This window comes from Guillardia theta (genome assembly GCF_000315625.1).
Source record: "Guillardia theta CCMP2712 unplaced genomic scaffold GUITHscaffold_20, whole genome shotgun sequence".
Taxonomy (NCBI): Eukaryota; class Cryptophyceae; order Pyrenomonadales; family Geminigeraceae; genus Guillardia; species Guillardia theta.
The window spans coordinates 902813-919544 of NW_005434654.1; the positions used below are offsets into that span (position 1 = coordinate 902813).

Here is a 16732-nt window from a genome sequence, read left to right on the forward strand (position 1 = left end):
AAGATGGCGCGTTGACAAAGGATTCTTCACAGTCCGATAATGGAGACATCCTGCCATCCACGTCTGACGGGTCGGGTGAGCCGTCCAAGCAGGAGGCAGGAGCCTCTCAAACCAATGGAACGTCTGATCGAGGCAGTGAAGCTTCGGCAAGGGCGTTGAAACGACACGCTCTGTTCCACGAGCTTGCGAGCAGCAGGCAGAGACTGTTCCAGCTGCTCACGAAACTGAACTCATTGACAAAGAATGCTCATCGGTCACTTGACGAGAAGATGCATGGTGCTTACGCGAGATTCTCCGGCTCGGGAATGTTTCGTGGGGACAAGTCTCGAGCGAGCGGAACGGAAACGAAACGGAACCGCATCTTGTCGAACCTAAAGGACAACCCAGTCCTGAAGCGAACCAGCGCTGCTGCGATCAGAGCTGGAGACGAGGCAAGGATCCGATCTCTCAAGCTCACTCGCCGCATGTTGACGGGACGGACTGACACACGAGTGAGAGACTACGTCAAGGTCCCCCGCGTGATCCGGACTCTTGACAAGTACAGCTTCACCTTCGGCGTCCTCGGCATCACCCTCACCGAGTACGTTATGCTGTGCCGGCCGGAATCGTTCCGGTGGTACTACGCCATGATCATGAGCCCCCTGCTCGTGATGCGGTGGGTGATGTACCGCCAGGTCAAGTGGCAGTACTTCCTCATTGACTTCTGCTACTGGGTCAACGGCCTCTGCTTCCTCGTCATCGCGGGGCCCTGGTCTCGCTCTCCCATCCTCTGGCAGACGCTCTTCATCAGCGCCAACGGGCCGCTGCTGATCGCGATCCTTGCCTGGAGGAACTCGTTCGTATTTCACAGCGTCGACAAGGTGACGTCAGTGTACATCCACCTGTTTCCCTCCCTCTTCACCTGGTGTGAGCGGTGGCACGGGGACGAGGCAGCGAAACAGCCGATGACGCTGGATGGCTGGCTGATGTCCCCGCTCAAGTTTTACATGCTGTGGCAGATATTTTATCTGGTGCAGACTGAAGTGATTGACCGCAAGAAACTAGACGACGATCCCACGATCAAGACGTCGCTGCGGTGGCTGGCACAGGACAAGAGGAGCGCTCCCAACAAGATCGCACTGAAACTCTGCCGGTCGATGAGGATCATGGACGACAAAGAGAGTTTCGATCATCACAACTTCAAGACCAAAGTTGTCTTTGTTGCCATGCAGCTGCTCTACACCATCTTGTGCTTCCTGCCTACAGGTCTCGTCTACCAGTCCTTCTTCCTGCACTCTGCCCTCATCATCTTCATCTTTGCCGCGAGCGTTTGGAACGGAGCGAACTACTACATCGACGTGTTCAGCAAGAGCTTCGAGAGCAAGTACGCGGACCACTCGTCGGAGGGGAAGGAAGGAAGCACGGCAGAGACAAAGGAAGGGACTGTGTTCGGGCAGGATAATCTCTCCAAACCTCACTCGGAGGAGGAGGAGGAGGAGGAGGAGGAGGAGGAGGAGACAGTCAGACCCAAGGAGGAGTAAGATGTGTGTGCTTGTGTGAGTGAGAAGTAGTTTGTCTTGAAGATTGCTCTGCAGATATGATAGGACTGGCCGTCAGGTTGTCCTTTTCTCTTGTTGGGTCAAGAAAACTCCTGTGATTGCATCGCGAACTCTCTCTGATCTGATCTTTCCTCCCGTCACCTCCCTCGCATCCCCTTCACACTCTGTGACCTTGCAGTTGCTGTCCACACAGTCAGTGAGGTAGGGGGACAAGCATGGCTGCCTGTGAAGCAGCAACGCGCTCTCACACGCCCACAGAGCCTCCTCCTTGCAGTGCTGGATGCTGCAGTCGGTTGCTCGTGCCATCGATCGCTCCACCTTTGCTTTCTCGTGCTCGTAGGTCGACACCCCTGCGTCCTCCCGTCACCTCAGGTCGGTGCAAGTCACCACAAGGACCGCTGGCGACGATGCCGCTCTCGCCGCAGGAGCAGATGAAGCTGTCGATGACGTCGAGCTGTCCTCCTACCGAGGCGACCTGGAAGCCGTCAGCGGGTGAGAGGAGGGAAGCTCTCCCACCGCTCCATCCAACCCGATCTCTTCGATCCTGCAGGAGTCCAGGAGCACGCGCCCCCTGCACGACGTGAGCTCGCTTTCCACTCTACAAAGGCCACCTCATGCTCGCTACTGCCCCGCAGCCGTTGCTTCCTCTGTCAGAGACCGTCAGCTCCAGCACACGCCCACGAGAGGACCTGCAGGGCCCCAGGTGAACTCTGTGCAAACGAGCATGCGCTCTCCTCGAGGATGCTGGTAGGAGGCACTCAAGAAGTAGTCGTGAAGGATATAAAGGTACAGCAGGGAGTGAGGAAATTCTCCTCAGTGTACGGTAGCAGCTGTCCTGCAAACTCGTTGGACTCGTCGACCTGCCATCGCTCGTCACTCCCCCATCCTTCCTCTGCTTCCAGCTTGATGCATATCCACAACCTCCTCATGCTCCTCCCTCGTCCACACGCACCAAGTATGGAAGAGTCCCAGGCTTCTCCCCCTCTGCGATGACAGCGCTTCCAAAATCGCTGGAGATCGAGCAAGCATGCATGACGAGCTGGCACAGGAGCATTGTTCACACTGAGAACCAAAGAGCAAGCGCTTACTTCTCCCTCTTCGACCCGAACAGCGACTGGTCCACCCTCCCAGTACCCGAGCGCCTCAACCTCCTCACTCTCTGAGGGAACGACGATGAGCAGGTAGACTTCACATCAGCAGCAGGATGCTGCATGCTCTTGACCTGGCGGTCGAAATTCTTCCAGCTGCTGCAGGTGAATCCTTTCGAGGACGAGCATCGAATTCCTCCGCTCCTGCGGGCCAAGAAGACCTTGAGAGGCTGAAGGGGAGAATCGTCATGGGGGAGCAGGGCAACCGAGGGATGCAGTCACATGCTCCGACAAGGAAGATGCTGTTTGCTCTGCTCTTGACGCATACTCTCTCCTCCTGCAACCTTTGTTCGTGCACGAGGAGCTTGCGAGCAGAGCAACTCACATTGAAGGCCTCCATCAGTACAACTCTGAGCATCGCAAGGTCAACAAGTTGCCACTTGCAACCCATCAGACCTGTCTTTGATCGCCAGGCAGCAATCCATCTCATACTCCCCTCCTCGCACTCGCACTCTTTGTCCTGTTTCCTTGAAGTCTCGCACCTTGCTCACTGACCAAGTCACCTCCTCCCGATATCGCAAGCTCCTCCACCTGCCTCCTCCACACGGCCATCGTCAGGGACTACGATGACCGCCACCTTCTCCATCAGCAGGCAGATCAAATCTTCATGCAGCAGCCTGACAGCTCGTTTCAGCAGCGCCTGACACTCGTCTCCTCCACCACCTAAGTGGGCTGAACGAGGAGAGACTCTCGATCGCAGCAACGGCGATGGCGCCATGGAAAGTTTCCGTCCCGTCTTGCAGGCAAGTCAGCCATCGACGCTCCCACTCCCTCATGCGCCTGCATGTTCCTCACCCCTCCTGCCTTCAGCTTGCGCGGCGGAACATCGCTGCATCTCTCCCATGGCGCGCTCAACCTTCCCTTCCCTGAGCAACTCGTTGAGATGATCCTGCAACGCAGCGGCAGGAGGTCAGCAGGTACATGGGAGGCAAAAGCCTCACGTCTTGCAGCCCTGACTTGTTGATCATCCTCCGCACAACCTCTTCCTCCTGCCCAGCAGCTCTCAGAGCTTCTCCTTGCAAACTTCTCATGCATACATGTCTTGACAAGGGCCCATGCCCGAGCCCGCACCTGCTCCTCAGCTCCCAGGATGACCGACAGGACGTCTGCACATGTTCAGTCAGAGGATCTCAAGACGCTCTCCTGTGGCTCACTGTGAGGTAGCGAGCAAGATGGTTTAGAATCGCATCCTCCGCCATCTGAGCGTGGAGAAACGAAGCAGATATCAACATGCTGACAAGCCCGTGCATACTTTCCGTCGATCCTTCCTCCTGCTCCTCCTTCTCACCCCTCTCCTCATCCGACCCTCCCCGATTCTCTCCTCCGAGAGATCGGCAAACTGCCTCAACGCCCTCTCCGCGAAGGATGCGGAGCAAGTTGAGGAGCGCAGCTTGATCGAGAGGCGTCTTGACATGCATCACCCGAGGTTGATCCGCGTCCGCGTCCTCCATGAGCCCTAGGAGATACGAGCTCTGCCTCGCATCCTCCTCCTCAAACGCCACCCCGTCCACCATCATGGTGAACCCCATCTTGCGGGCGGGCAGGGAAGAGGAAGGGGGGAAGATGCGATCTCAGGGGAGAACCAGGAGGGGAGGGGGAGGGAGGGGGAGGGAGGGGGAGGGAGGGGGAGGGAAGGAGAGGGAAGGGGAGGAGAGGGGAGAGAGGAGAGGGGAGGGGGAGGGGAGGGGAGGGGGGTTGACGGGAGAGGAAGAGGGTTGGGAGGCGAGGGGCGAGGTGGGTGAGGAAGGTGGGGGAATGGGCCAAGGGAAAGAGGAGGAGGGGCAGGGAAAGCAGGAGCCGAGCTGACTTGGTGCACAGGGGGAGTCAAGGGAGAAAGGAGAGGAGGAGGAACGCATGTCAGGTGAAGGACATGCTGCGCTCAAGGAAGTGAATCGTATACATGGGACCAGTAGATTCATGGACGATTTACTGATAGCAAAAACAGCTCACACAAGCACAAAAAAGGAAGTGAAGACGAAGCGAAGAGACGTGTCATCGAACTGGCTTGTTCTCTAGTAAGGTTTCCCGTTCATGTTCACTTGATTCAAATGCGACATCTGGCCACCCATCGAATCAGAGATGGGGATGCCCTGGTGCACAAGGTTAGGAGCAGTTCAGCATAACATGGACACATTCTTCACCTGCATCGGCATGCCAGGCATGCCCTGTGCGCTCATGCCCTGATTATATCCTCCCATGGCATCCATGGATGGCATGGATTGGCGAGTTTGCGGACCTTCATCAGCTGGACGAATGAAACAAACGATGCAGTGGGCCTGAACGGTGATGTTTTCAGTCGCCCAGAATGTGAGTTGCTAAGAAATCACCTTGTTGTTCTTCCACAGACAATTCATCTCCACGGAGAAGAAGCCAGAGCTTCCATCTTGACGAATGCAGTGCTCAGTCAACGTTGTGTGTGTAAGTTCGCCAGAGAGCAGTCTTGATACAGCTTTGAGAGTGTTCTGCGCAGAACCATTGGAAGGGACACAAACAACCAACCTCGTGTACCTGCATATCTTGTGGCGTAGTGAGGGAAAATAGAGTGCGTCCAATGAGTTTATGCCTTTGGTCCGCACTGTGGACGATTAAACCGAACAATCAAATAGGTAGAAAATGTTCACCTGTATCCTAGCATCGTAGCAAAAGCAGGGTTGACCTCGAGGATTGTTCCATCCACACCTTCAAGCCCATGAGCAGAGAAATTTCAAAATGACAAGGCTCGACCTGCATAGGCGATCCCCATAGATGCCATCATGAACCCAGACCTGTAAGCAACATCGATGTCCAATCCACCTGCTCGGTAGAGTGAGGGGTTTCCACAACACATATTCTTGTAATTGAGTAAGCATGATCATAAGAATTGGAAAGCAAATAATCGGTCAATTCAGTCACCATTGTTGGCATTCGAGTCGTCTGCAGCAGTGTCCTTGCTGTCACCGTTCGCTAATTGAAGGTGTAAGGGACCCGAAACAACAAGAGCGATCAATTCAAAGACCTTGGCGTTGCGTCAAGAAGTCAATCGCACATTGGAGTACAGTGTTCATGGTGAGATTCGTTGCCCCGGCATCTTCGGTGTTTGGCAATAAATCTTGCAAATCAGCTAAAAGCTCTTTCGTCTGAAATCAACTTCACAAATTGGATAGGTGTCACTGGTAGCAAACCTTTTCTCGACGCTTCTGCTCTACAACTTTGTGCTTTTCCTTCCTGTCCGGCAACTCTCCTGAAGTCAAAACACTCAATAAAGCTGAAGAGGAACGAGCAACAAGACAAGCGTTGCTGAAACCCAGGAGACTCACCGGATTTTCTGGCGCGCTTTTGTCCTGGTTGATCGTCATCATCATCGCTGTCACCGTCACTTTCACCAAAATCCTGGCAAGAACAAATGTCAAAAATAGCTATCGTTTGCTTGCACTCGTTTGTAACCTGGTCTCGCTGTTGCTGTTGTCGTTGCGCTTGTAAGCGAGCCATTTCTTGCTGGTACTGCATCGACTGATCCATCTGCTCCACAAAGCCAATCAAACCCTAGTCAACAGGGCCATAAACACAGCTTTGACTTTACAGTACATGCAAATATACATGCTGTATAAAGCTGCGATTGTACTTGTTATGGGTAAATTGACGTGTTATGACATTCAAGATGTATATTCCCTTTCTTCGCAAAGCAATTATAGTAAACAAGCTAGAAATGTCGTTTGAAATAACATGTGCAGCATATCTAAGTGATGTGACTTCATTCACTATCAAATATCAACAGATGCTGGAAGAAGCTAATCAAGGATATCTGCTGACGAAGTACAGTTCGTCCGAAGAAATACAAACTTCTTCTAACATAAAAATTCGCTTTGTACAAGTCAAGTTGAGATTCTGTAAATGTTCAACCTATGCGGACAATACAAGGAAGCAGCTTGTATTCGGACACTCATTTCCTATGCTGAACTGAGCGCACTAACTCAGGACAGAGTGCTAATCAGGGGTCATGATCAGTCCAGTTGCCAATTCTATCAAGGTCAGGTAGCAGGTGATCATTTTGGACCGATATCACAACAATGCATCATGTAAGTAAGAGAATGATGGGAAGGAGGAAGCGCATTGTGAAACAGAGCATAGCAACAGCGGCTGAGAAAATGCCATGGCAACGGGGAAGGCGGCGATGGCGGCAGAGAAGCAAAGAGGGGTGGGTACTCAATGTATCTGGGGTAGGTGGGGTTGTCGATCGTTGGTTACACCTAGAGAGAGGTAGGGTGAGCGATGGACCGGGGTAGTGGATGAGCCCAGGGGTATCATGAGGCGGGGTGTTATGAGGACAAGGGTACTCCAAGGTTTAGTGGGGTGGCGGGGTAACAATAGGATACGAGGGGGTGGCAGGAGCTTCGCCAGGACCGATAACCGCAGGGGTAGATGGGTGAGGGGTGTGATGGAGGGGGGATTTGTCAGGTAGGGGTGGTACAAGGTAATTCGTGACCTTGTTTTGGAATTTGGGTGGGTGGTCCATTTGCCGCAATGTGAAGGGAATGGAAGTAGGGGTACCTGCTGATGTCCGAGGGGTTGTCTTTGCTGTTAGAGTTAGGAAATCTATGGGTAGGTACTGGTCCTAAAACCTTTCTAGGAAGAAGGGGTAGGGGGTAAATTGAAACCCTTAGGGGTGGTAAAACATACAAAAGTTGGGGGTCGTAGAATGATCGGAGGGGATGTTTTAGGTCGAATTGAGTCGAAAAATCAACGAGAGGCAGGTATGGTGGAGACTATGACTATTTTATCTATTTCCTCACTTATAGAATATGAGAAGTCTGTATTGTCAAAGTTAAGTTCTCTTGTGAATGTCTTGACGTAGGGGTGGGGGGAAGACTGCAGGCTGGTGGGTGGGGGATGCAATTTGGTGGGGAGGGGTATGGATAAGAAGATCAGATGGGTTGGATACCACCACAGGTACGGTAGCGAAATGATATTTGGACGGGTGGATAGCAGTAGGGATTGAGGGGTGGTGAGGACAGGCTGGGGTGAGCCAAGGGTAGTAGTCCAGTAGCCCAACAAGTGCCTGTGAGAGGTGGTAGCACGGCCCCGGGAACCAGCCTTTTAAAATCATTGTTTTTGAATTTGTACCAACATTTCATTTACAACAGTTGTAGCAACACAAGGGAACCCGACCAAACAAATACTTTTTAAACAAATATATCTGTACGTAGGATGTTACCTATATTACTACACAAATATATCATCATGATCACCATTATTAATTTATTACGCTCCATATTTCCGAGTCCTCGGGGAGCGCCGCAGCCGGGCCCCGGTATGGTGCCGTTACGTCTTGTGTAACCGCGAGTGATCAGTTTAAACGGTTTTTCGTTGCAAGAGAGGCGCGCCGGACCCCTTTGAAGGTAAGGCGTTGTTGAAACACCTACCCCTCCTGAGCAAGGGGTCTTTTGGGGGCGACCTTGGGGTAGTATTTGAATTCGACAAGAATGAGGGCGGGTAGGTCAACAGAGGCAGGGCCTATTATGGAGGGTGGGTACTCTGGTGAAGAACGGCTGTGTCTACTAGTAGGTAGGGGTACTTTCCGGTTCAACAGGCAGGTGATAAACAGTTTGTCAACGGTAGGGCACCGGTGGGGGCTGATGTGGGAATAGAATGGGGGGATGGGTAGGGTAGAGCAAAGGTATAGGGTAGGGGGTGCGTGATTTTCAATAAAGTTTGGGGCCAGAATCGCAGAGATTAGGGAAAAGGTGGGGTAAAGATTGGTATAAAGGGGGGTGGGGGTATCAGGAAGGGCCATTTGGTTCAGGAAAGAGGGGAAATCGACCGCGGGAAGGGCGGGAAGAGGAGGGAGACAGGAACGATGCGGGGCGGAGAGGCAAGGGGGGTGACAAAGCTGAGGCTGTTCATTGGAACAGTGGAGAGAGGTGGGATGAGATGCAGGAAATTTCATGGAGAGCTGAGGCTTGTGTGAGAAGCAGAATGCCAGGCAACTGTGTGATTGTGTGGGCCAGCGATGCGAGGCGGCAAGAGAAGGCGTGTAGGATCACGTTGAAAGTATATTCCACATGATTTGCTCTTTTGTGCATGGTTGCATAAGTCAAAATATGGTTGGTGGATTGAGCTGCCGTAGACTGAGCATACAGAAGCTATAGGCATCAGCACAGTTATTCACATTACAAAGTAGTAAGTCAAACAAAATTCAAACTAGCGCTCTTATACAGTTTGAATTCTCACTGTCCCTGCTTCATCTAAACTGCGTTTCCATGCGTCAACATCAAATTTCACTTATTATAACCTTAGAGCAGCCAAAAAAAATCATGCTGTGGTGAAGCACTCTTTCAGCTTGATTGAGCTCTTGCCAGGATCATGGGGGACTCGTCCAACGCAGCGCCAGGAATTTCAGGTGGCTCATCCTGGAATGCAGGTAAATCGTTATTCTTGAATGACGGTGATCCAATGTGTGTTGTTGTTCAATCCTTACATTACCCGTTTCTACAACCGAATTTCATCCATAAGGTTGACTCCGTTGTCAGATGGTCCTGGAGGCAGCGGCGGTGGAAGTGCACAGCAGCGTGGTGTATATTGGAAACGAAATGACAGCATGCGACTTGTACACTTGCTCATCGATCCGGAGCTTAAGCCTGCCTTTATCAGCATGGAATCGCAGTCCAATCCTCACCGCTCTTCAATGGAGTCGAATGTGCTGAGCTACAAACAGTGAGCTTCACTTTTTACGATAACTTGTTCAATTCTCACTTACCTTTTTTAGGTTTTGGGCAATGGCTGCACAGAAGTTTAACGACGAGGATTGGCAGCCTCCACACTTGTTTCCCAATGATCCACATCTTGCAAGGTGCAGGGCTTTTACGCCTTCGAAGAAAAGCAAGGAGGTCGATCCAAATTACTTGCGGGAAAAGTACAAGGCACTTCGTCGCCAGTTCAACAACAGCGTAAAGCGTTGGGAAGAAGGTGGACACAGCAAAATTGAGAACTTCTGGAAATGCTCTGGTATGGCTCCTGGAACCAGCGATGAGGGTTGCTGGTACATGTTTCTGGTCCTGTGGGTTGGAAAGCACGAGGACGTTCTTGCGGTTGTTCTGGACAAGCACATGGACCATTCTCCTCACCCTCAGTCTCTTGGAATGTTCTCGTCGGCAAAGTTTGATCTGAGGGAGAGGTCGGCAACAAATGCATGTTGTGACATCAGCGAAACTAATACTGCATACACAGGGTTGGCAAGCGGCAAAGATCCTTCGGCTTTTACGAAGATTTTCATGATTATGCTCCTGTATACAACCTTGCAAACTCTGGTACTGTGATAACTAGTGCAACAGGAGCTCCAGATGGAGATGAAGATGGAATCTATTTTCAAACAGCAGGTAAGGCTACTGCTGTCGAATTCAATCTCTGATTCAGACATTGATTCCTCTTGTATCAATTTTCAGGCTGAGGCTCTCAAATTCATCAGCATGTGCTTCGCGAATTTGAACGAAGCGATGGAGGATGATCAACGTGCTTTCTGGCGAAATCAACTGGTAGCGAACATTTCTTTTTTTTTTCCAATTTGCCTGATCCCTTGTTTCAGTCCGTAGCTCAAGCACAGCTCAACACCATCCAAAACAAGCTTCCACAGCCTTCTCCACCCCCTCCTCCCAACGCTGGTGAAACCCAGGATTTGGTTGGTATCTAGAAGGTGCCAAATTTAAACTGTACTTGCTCACCATTGCTACACCCGATTGATCTGGTGGCAACTGAGATCACAGCGAGCTAGCTGTTCTAACTTGAAATATTAAATACTTTTTGATTTTTGCGCTTTATTACCCGCGCCCAGTCGGAGCAAAGTGCTGGGATATAACAAGCAAATACGCGGTTTCCTGACAGACAACCTCCATGTCCTCTGCATGTCCTTCCCGCCTGATCTCTCTGATTCTGTTGAGTTCCATCACCGGCAGGTGATCAAGGTCAGGTCAACCCATCAGCCTCCTGCTGTTCATTTCCTCCATCGGAGTACATTCAATGTTGCGACCGTCGGGTTCATTGTCTTGTATAAAAGTTTATTGTGCTGTCTTCAGAAATGCGAAAGGAAGAAGACTTTTATTGGAAATTTATAGTAAATGCGATCTCCTGCATAGAATTGTATTGAACTATATTGAATCTCATCAGTGTCAGCAATAGTGACACCCTAGGGGCGGAAGATACCTACTCAAAATGCAGTGCGGGAGGAAAGGTGTAGGGGCGAGAGGAGGACGAGTCGTAGGGGAAGAAAGAAGGAGAAGAAGTTCAACTGAGATGTGACAGCATGGAATGAAGTGTTGTTGTGAATGCGATGAAGGTGAAGCATGGACGTGATGCAGAGTAACTTGAACAGAAAGAAGGGGCAAAGAACGTATCTCCATTGGTGACACCCCTGATCCTGATTGTGAAAACGAACGAAGAATAGCATCAGCCACAAATTCTTGTCATGATCATGGAATTATGCTGGTATGTCATTGATAAGTGTGCATCAGATTACGAGAGGGATCAAACTTCGAAGCTAGGAGCCACAAGCTTTGCGAGTCATGTCTAGCTTTATGCTGAGATCGCGTCTTGTCAGCGCGATTTCTTCTTGTCACGGTGAGAGCTTGTGCTGGTGCCTGTTTAATTGAGTCGCTGTTAGATGTGTTTTCTCAAAGAATAGTTGCAAATAGAAGCCTCTGGTTTGTCCAAAATCGCTCTAAGTCGATAGCCTCAAGAAGTGAACTGTCGTTGACGGGTAGTTTCTCCTCCTATCCTTTGCACTGCATCTGATCGAGCTTGATATCTCAACAATTCAGGGTCTTTAGCTGCAAGGGAAACATCCAAACGATGGATGACCACCATAGTAAAGACAGATGTTTCGCATGCCAACTCTTCTACTCTCAGCAAGAAGTCTCTATTGTACGTTCTTGCCTCGGTGAAATTCGAAGGTGAACGGCGAACGATGATGGCTTAGATTTAATGCAATATCAGATCCAGACATGAATAGGATTGTTCTCCTATGCAAGCAGTGTCCGCTCACGAAAGAATACAACATCCAGCTGCCTTCAGGTGAATATGGTCTATGAAGCCCACGTTCAAAAACATTCACACTGGCCCAAAGCCCTTGTCGACGACAAAGAGGACATCCTGAAGAAAAGCTATGAAGTAATGGAGAAGGCTGTAGGAATGAGTTCTCAAGCGTTCAGGTGATGTCCTTCAATTATCTCATCGGCAATCAACGTGTTTACAGACCTGGGTCACTTTCGACGACATTCAAGCATCCAGATGGGATTCAAAGTATTCGCTTGCAGACTGTAGATATCGACTTGACCCGCTGCAATGAGTAAGCCTTGCCCTCGCCCACATCACGCTACTGACTTCTCTCTTCCTCGCCCTCTCGTGAACCTCCGGTAGATGTTTATCAGACAGCGTCCTCGAGACCATAGTAGAGCTCTGTCATGTTTGATTTGATTTGTATGACCATTCTCAGGTCCTTGCGCCAGTCAAAAGCTTCCGGGACTCGCTTGCAGTCCTTGGCAGGGAAGGGAGAAACGTTGACGAGATCCTGCAAAGTAAGGCAATAGAAGCAACTCTTAAGTGAGTGTTGTTACAGGCATGGCATGGGGAATCGAAACTACCTTGTCAGATAAAAGGGGAACATCGGTGAGTCAATAGTTGCTGAAATTGCAACTTACCTTACATGCAGAACCTTTTCTTCGTGAAAGCTGTCGCAAATGTTTGGATGCTCCTAACAGTTTCTTATGCGACTATAATCATCTGTATGTGATGTTTGTCAAAGAGTGGTATCTGTTAAAGACGCAATGACAGGTCGAGGATTGGGAATCAACGTCAACTTCCGATTGAATATTTTTTGATTCGATTGATTGTATTATAAGTTACAAATACATTGTAAGTGGGGTAATTTTTATCTCGTGTCAGTCAAGCTTTTGCACACGCACTCATGTTCAGTTCTTTGGGCCCTTCTTCTTTCCCTTCTTTCCCTTTGCCTCTTCCTGGGGCTCAGCCGCAAGCTTTGATGAAGCCATCAGGGTCTCAAGCTCTGGAACTTCCTCCTGCTTCACTTCATGCGCGGGCTCGTTGTCGATGATTTCTTGAGCAGCAGCTGGAGCGGAGACGGTGAAATTTCCAGGGTAGAAGAAGGTTCCGCCATTGTAGTGGTAGACAAGACCATCCTTTGTCACCTCGATGGACATGGGCTTGTTGTTGTCAGTAGCCTTGGGAGCCTCCTTCTCTGGCTGCTTGGGTGCCTCCTCCTTCGGAGCCTTCTCAGCCTCCTTCTTGCCCTTGCCAGCCTTGGGCTTCTGCTCCTTGATTTCCTCCTTCTGCTCCTTGACGTTAGTGACGTTGGCAAGAGCAGTCTTGGGAGCCTTGGTGGTCTTCTTTGCCACGATCTCCTTGACCTGCTCGACTTGCTCGACCTGCTCGGTCACAACGTTGGCGCTCTTGCGGGCTCTGCTGGTTGCTGGCATCGTATCTTTCTTGGAGAAGTGACTTGTTTCACAAAGTGTGCGGACGAAGCTGGGAGAGCTTGTTGGACGCAACGGTGCTGCTCCTCCCTATAAAAAGAGCAGCGGGAAGAGGGGGGGGGGGGGGGGGGGGGGGGGGGGGTGGAGTTGCCAGGGGAAAAGAGACCGTTGAGGCAAAGAATTTCAAAATCGAGAATGCCGTTTCTGTCCACTACCCCTGCCCTTCACAACCAAGGGATGGTTAATGGTATGGTGGGGTGGATTTCCAGTTGTGCGGCCAAGCGGCCAAGGCCCCCGGGGGCAGGTGGAGTGGTCCGGCGGTCTCAAAAAGCTCGAGACTCCAACATCCAGCGGAGGTAGAGCCTCTCACCTTTATCGTCCTTTGTTAACACCGCACTTAGGAAAAGCGATCCCTTTAACCCACGCGATGACGAGGCTCCATCGCATTTCATCGTTGGCAACTTGCCAAGTTGGCCTTGAAGTAACTAAAAAATAATACTCGGAGCCTCCGTCACCCAGCCTCTGGCCGGGCAGTAGCGCACCGGTTCCGAACTGGAAACGGTGACCGGCGGACATGTGGGCACGATCCGGGCCGGGCGGCGGGGCCGGTGACAAAAAGCAGCGCCGTGCCAGCCTATAAATGCAGTGGCAACTTGAAGATGGCGTAGGATTGGGCAGAAAAGATGAAACACTGAATGAGAAAGATGGACGAGATTGGAGGAGGAAGATTAGAGATGATTCACCTCTGATTATGCTCCTCATACCCTGATGGCTGCAGGTGGCTGAGTGTCCGAATCACTCTTTGGGCGGAACGAGATGATGAATCCTTTTCTTCGCATGCTCCCAAGAATGATGGCAAGTTCCTCTCTTGGAAGCCAACCATTCAACTCAACAAGGAAATTCAGAATGCAATCAAGCTTTCAATGCTTGACATGTTGCTCGTGCAGAAGGAATGCCAAGCGTTTTGTATTAGGCTGCACCGCTGCGATGATAGGTATCGAGCATTGCAGTGTTAAAGTTATAGCTCACTCAACCTTCTCAGGAGCTGCTGGATTCCAATACAGTGTAAACAATCTAAAAGCGGCATGTGAGCAAAAGACAACGCCAAAAGCAGGTAAGATTTCCTCTTTCGAACCTTCCTCAATTTGGTGAATCGGCTACTTGAGCAAGCAAAACTTGCGATTTTTTGTGCACTATTGTCGCCGTCTGATTTCGAAATCGTCTAATTGTTGCATAGAAAATGAGCTTGTCGACATAAGCAATCTCCAAAAGTACAACAGGAACTGGGATGGGAGGTAGTCGATGTTTCAATATGAGATCGTTGTCTCACTCCCTGTAGGCATCCGAAGGAAGGGCAGCAGAAACCAAAGGCAATTCGATACATCATTCTTGTTCGGTAATGAAATCAAACACAACTATGACATCATTGTTGACATTCTTTGCAGTCATGGTCAATACAAGGACAACGAATCGAAGGATATCAATGCAGTTTTGACATTGAAGGGCAGGCAGCAGGCTCGAATCCTAGCTCAGAAAATCATAGATACGTTCAAACCAACCTCACTTACAGTGAGTGATATGACCAGAGCGAAACAAACCATGGAAATTCTGTTGGAGAAGCTGCCCAAGGATATTCCCTTGACAACGATGAAGGAGCTGAGAGAGGGTCGCCCCTGCCAGCCGATACCACCTTCCTCTTCTGGATTGTTCCAGAAGTCTACGGTAGGTTTTCTACAGCACAATGGCGAATGACTCGCTCTTGGGCTCAATGGGCATCTGCAGGTCGAGGCGGATGGAGCTCGAATTGACAAGGCCTTCAACCAAATCTTTTACAGGGCTCCGGTAGAACAGGTCCCTCGAGCACCTCGGCTGTTAGAGTTGCAAGGTTTGACGGGCTTCCAGGAGCACCATTCCTATGAGGTTGTTGTGTGCCATGCCAACGTCATTCGCTACTTTGTATGCAAAGCCCTTCAAATTCCAACTGAGGTGATCTTTGGACGTGTGGTGACACGAATGATTTGGAGTCAGGCATGGCTGCGGATGAGTCTGCCGCATTGTTCGATTACGGTAGAGGTGATGAACAACGTTACAATTACATGACGTGTGCTGCGGCAGATGATTGCCATTCATCCGTCTGGTTCAGTGTCGTTAAGAACCCTTGGAAACACACATTACCTGCCACCTTCTCTGATTACTACCTCATGAGCTGGATTTGATTTCACATGATGATTGCAAGGGTTCTCAGCGAAGATGGGATGGCAGTGGAGCAAAACACTTGTGAACCTCACAGATCGTTTATAAATTTACAACCTTCAATAAATCGCTTGCAGTATTCACCTTAATAACCCTGAAAGCATTGTCAACGTATCTATCAGACAAATGTATCACTCACAGTGTAGTAAGGCGTTTGGGTGTAGGTTGCCGGGGGAGCCATGCTCATCATCATGGGTTGGGCAGAGTACATCTGCTCATATCCGACCTGCTGCTCTGGGACAACATAGGAGACAGGAGCAGCAGAGGTGGTAACGTACTGCACGGGCTGCTGGTACACCGGCATGGGCATGGGAGCAGGAGCAGGCTGAACAATAGGAGGCTGGGGCTGAGTCTTGCCGGTGAAGAGCCACTTGCCATCGACGTACTCCCATCTGCAGTTTCGTAATTAGCTCAAACAATCAAACTTAGTACAACAATCTTTACCCCGGGGTGTTCTCAAGCTCGCTCTTCTGACCAGGCTTGGGGACTGGAGCATATCCAGCAAACTTGAAGCCAGGAGGAGCATTGAGCTCGGGATCATCGTTCTTCTTGCCTGCTGGCGCTGGCGCAGCCCGTGCAGGGGCCTGCTGGGGCTGGGGCTGGCCCATAGGCATCATCTGCTGGGGCATCATCTGCTGGGGCTGGGGCATCGGCTGCATGTCATACTGCTGGGGCATGACATACTGCTGGGGCATGTATGCAGTTTGCTCCTGCGAACAGAACAATTCAGCTCAATGGTGAGATAAAAGGTTTGGAATGAACGATACATCCACTTTAAAAGAGCAGTAGATCGTGCAGAGAGACTGAACTCAACGATTTCGAAACAAATTTCTGAGCGCAGGAAGAGGGAGGAAGGGAGAAGGGGGGGAAGCGGAGGGAGAGGCGGAGAGGGAGATTTGAAATATGCATATCACGACAAGGAAGCAGAGAAAATCGTATTTCATCACAATTCTCACCGGGAAGGTAGGCATGCCCATAGGAACTTGCGACATGACAGGGTAAGGAGCTGGGGTTCCCGAGATGGGAAGGCCGGCAGGCGCGGCATAGGAAGCGTATGGGTAGCTCATGGCGGCGCGGGAGGGGTTGCGGCGGCCAGACCCTGGGAGGATACTAGAAGAACCCCCAGTAGTACCTACCGTCACTACCGGTGAACTTCCCCTTTTACCCACCCTCTCCCCATACCGTGTTATCTGTACTTCCATCTGTACCTTCAAGTGAAATATATAATATTAGTCATGGAAGACAAGTAATATATTCAGATACCACCCCCTCTATGGGGTTAGACGAGTGCCGCCCCCTGAGAGACGCGTGGAGTCACGCCCAAGTCTCAGACCTA

The 16732-nt window shown here is 50.7% G+C and overlaps 8 protein-coding genes across 8 annotated transcripts; 4 read left to right on the plus strand and 4 right to left on the minus strand.

The window, feature by feature from the left end:
- Positions 1–458: 458 nt before the first annotated feature.
- On the plus strand, positions 459–1370 carry GUITHDRAFT_46972 (hypothetical protein; the record flags this gene model as incomplete). The annotated part of the gene is made up of 1 exon (XM_005835859.1): positions 459–1370. A coding segment is annotated over one exon (912 nt), but the record flags the coding sequence as incomplete, so codon positions are not given.
- Positions 1371–1592: 222 nt separating this feature from the next.
- On the minus strand, positions 1593–4215 carry GUITHDRAFT_105564 (hypothetical protein; the record flags this gene model as incomplete). The annotated part of the gene is made up of 13 exons (XM_005835860.1): positions 1593–1888; positions 1935–2013; positions 2055–2109; positions 2150–2185; positions 2627–2856; positions 3012–3036; positions 3083–3176; positions 3218–3303; positions 3350–3422; positions 3482–3575; positions 3628–3675; positions 3724–3792; positions 3841–4215. The coding sequence occupies 13 exons, from the start codon at positions 4213–4215 to the stop codon at positions 1593–1595; spliced, it is 1560 nt and encodes a 519-aa protein (XP_005835917.1).
- A 382-nt stretch (positions 4216–4597) lies between these two features.
- On the minus strand, positions 4598–6186 carry GUITHDRAFT_162355 (hypothetical protein; the record flags this gene model as incomplete). The annotated part of the gene is made up of 11 exons (XM_005835861.1): positions 4598–4776; positions 4828–4962; positions 5014–5148; positions 5195–5261; positions 5308–5365; positions 5411–5479; positions 5579–5629; positions 5682–5802; positions 5848–5906; positions 5983–6055; positions 6110–6186. Coding segments are annotated over 11 exons (923 nt in total), but the record flags the coding sequence as incomplete, so codon positions are not given.
- A 2833-nt stretch (positions 6187–9019) lies between these two features.
- Positions 9020–10349, plus strand: GUITHDRAFT_162356 (hypothetical protein; the record flags this gene model as incomplete). Its single annotated transcript, XM_005835862.1, has 7 exons — positions 9020–9083; positions 9193–9376; positions 9429–9836; positions 9890–9947; positions 9994–10038; positions 10105–10194; positions 10245–10349. Exons 1-7 carry the CDS (start codon positions 9026–9028, stop codon positions 10347–10349), a joined length of 948 nt encoding a protein of 315 aa, XP_005835919.1. The 5' UTR covers positions 9020–9025.
- Positions 10350–11165: 816 nt separating this feature from the next.
- On the plus strand, positions 11166–12573 carry GUITHDRAFT_151735 (hypothetical protein). The gene is made up of 11 exons (XM_005835863.1): positions 11166–11272; positions 11316–11411; positions 11473–11604; positions 11648–11725; positions 11778–11862; positions 11907–11999; positions 12071–12101; positions 12147–12228; positions 12270–12319; positions 12363–12435; positions 12485–12573. The coding sequence occupies exons 3-11, from the start codon at positions 11508–11510 to the stop codon at positions 12529–12531; spliced, it is 636 nt and encodes a 211-aa protein (XP_005835920.1). The 5' UTR covers positions 11166–11272; positions 11316–11411; positions 11473–11507; the 3' UTR covers positions 12532–12573.
- Positions 12574–12621: 48 nt separating this feature from the next.
- GUITHDRAFT_105568 (hypothetical protein) lies at positions 12622–13146 on the minus strand (the record flags this gene model as incomplete). Its single annotated transcript, XM_005835864.1, has 1 exon — positions 12622–13146. One exon carries the CDS (start codon positions 13144–13146, stop codon positions 12622–12624), a length of 525 nt encoding a protein of 174 aa, XP_005835921.1.
- Positions 13147–13919: 773 nt separating this feature from the next.
- Positions 13920–15348, plus strand: GUITHDRAFT_162358 (hypothetical protein; the record flags this gene model as incomplete). Its single annotated transcript, XM_005835865.1, has 10 exons — positions 13920–14039; positions 14091–14137; positions 14186–14257; positions 14381–14438; positions 14483–14539; positions 14589–14865; positions 14926–14994; positions 15046–15129; positions 15172–15210; positions 15259–15348. The coding sequence occupies exons 1-10, from the start codon at positions 13960–13962 to the stop codon at positions 15346–15348; spliced, it is 873 nt and encodes a 290-aa protein (XP_005835922.1). The 5' UTR covers positions 13920–13959.
- Positions 15349–15422: 74 nt separating this feature from the next.
- Positions 15423–16480, minus strand: GUITHDRAFT_162359 (hypothetical protein). The gene is made up of 4 exons (XM_005835866.1): positions 16353–16480; positions 15841–16106; positions 15536–15788; positions 15423–15490 (listed from the first exon to the last, which is right to left on the minus strand). Exons 1-4 carry the CDS (start codon positions 16461–16463, stop codon positions 15482–15484), a joined length of 639 nt encoding a protein of 212 aa, XP_005835923.1. The 5' UTR covers positions 16464–16480; the 3' UTR covers positions 15423–15481.
- Between the last annotated feature and the right edge of the window lie 252 nt (positions 16481–16732).

Coding starts and splice junctions, on each gene's coding strand:
- GUITHDRAFT_162359 (XM_005835866.1), bottom strand. CDS start 16,463: ATGAGCTACCCATACGCTTCCTATGCCGCGCCTGCCGGCCTTCCCATC. Junction 16,107..16,352: donor TGGGCATGCCTACCTTCCCG/GTGAGAATTGTG, acceptor TTCTGTTCGCAG/GAGCAAACTGCATACATGCC. Junction 15,789..15,840: donor GAGCTTGAGAACACCCCGGG/GTAAAGATTGTT, acceptor ACGAAACTGCAG/ATGGGAGTACGTCGATGGCA.
- GUITHDRAFT_151735 (XM_005835863.1), top strand. CDS start 11,508: ATGACCACCATAGTAAAGACAGATGTTTCGCATGCCAACTCTTCTACT. Junction 11,605..11,647: donor TGCCTCGGTGAAATTCGAAG/GTGAACGGCGAA, acceptor ATGCAATATCAG/ATCCAGACATGAATAGGATT. Junction 12,320..12,362: donor CAGATAAAAGGGGAACATCG/GTGAGTCAATAG, acceptor CCTTACATGCAG/AACCTTTTCTTCGTGAAAGC.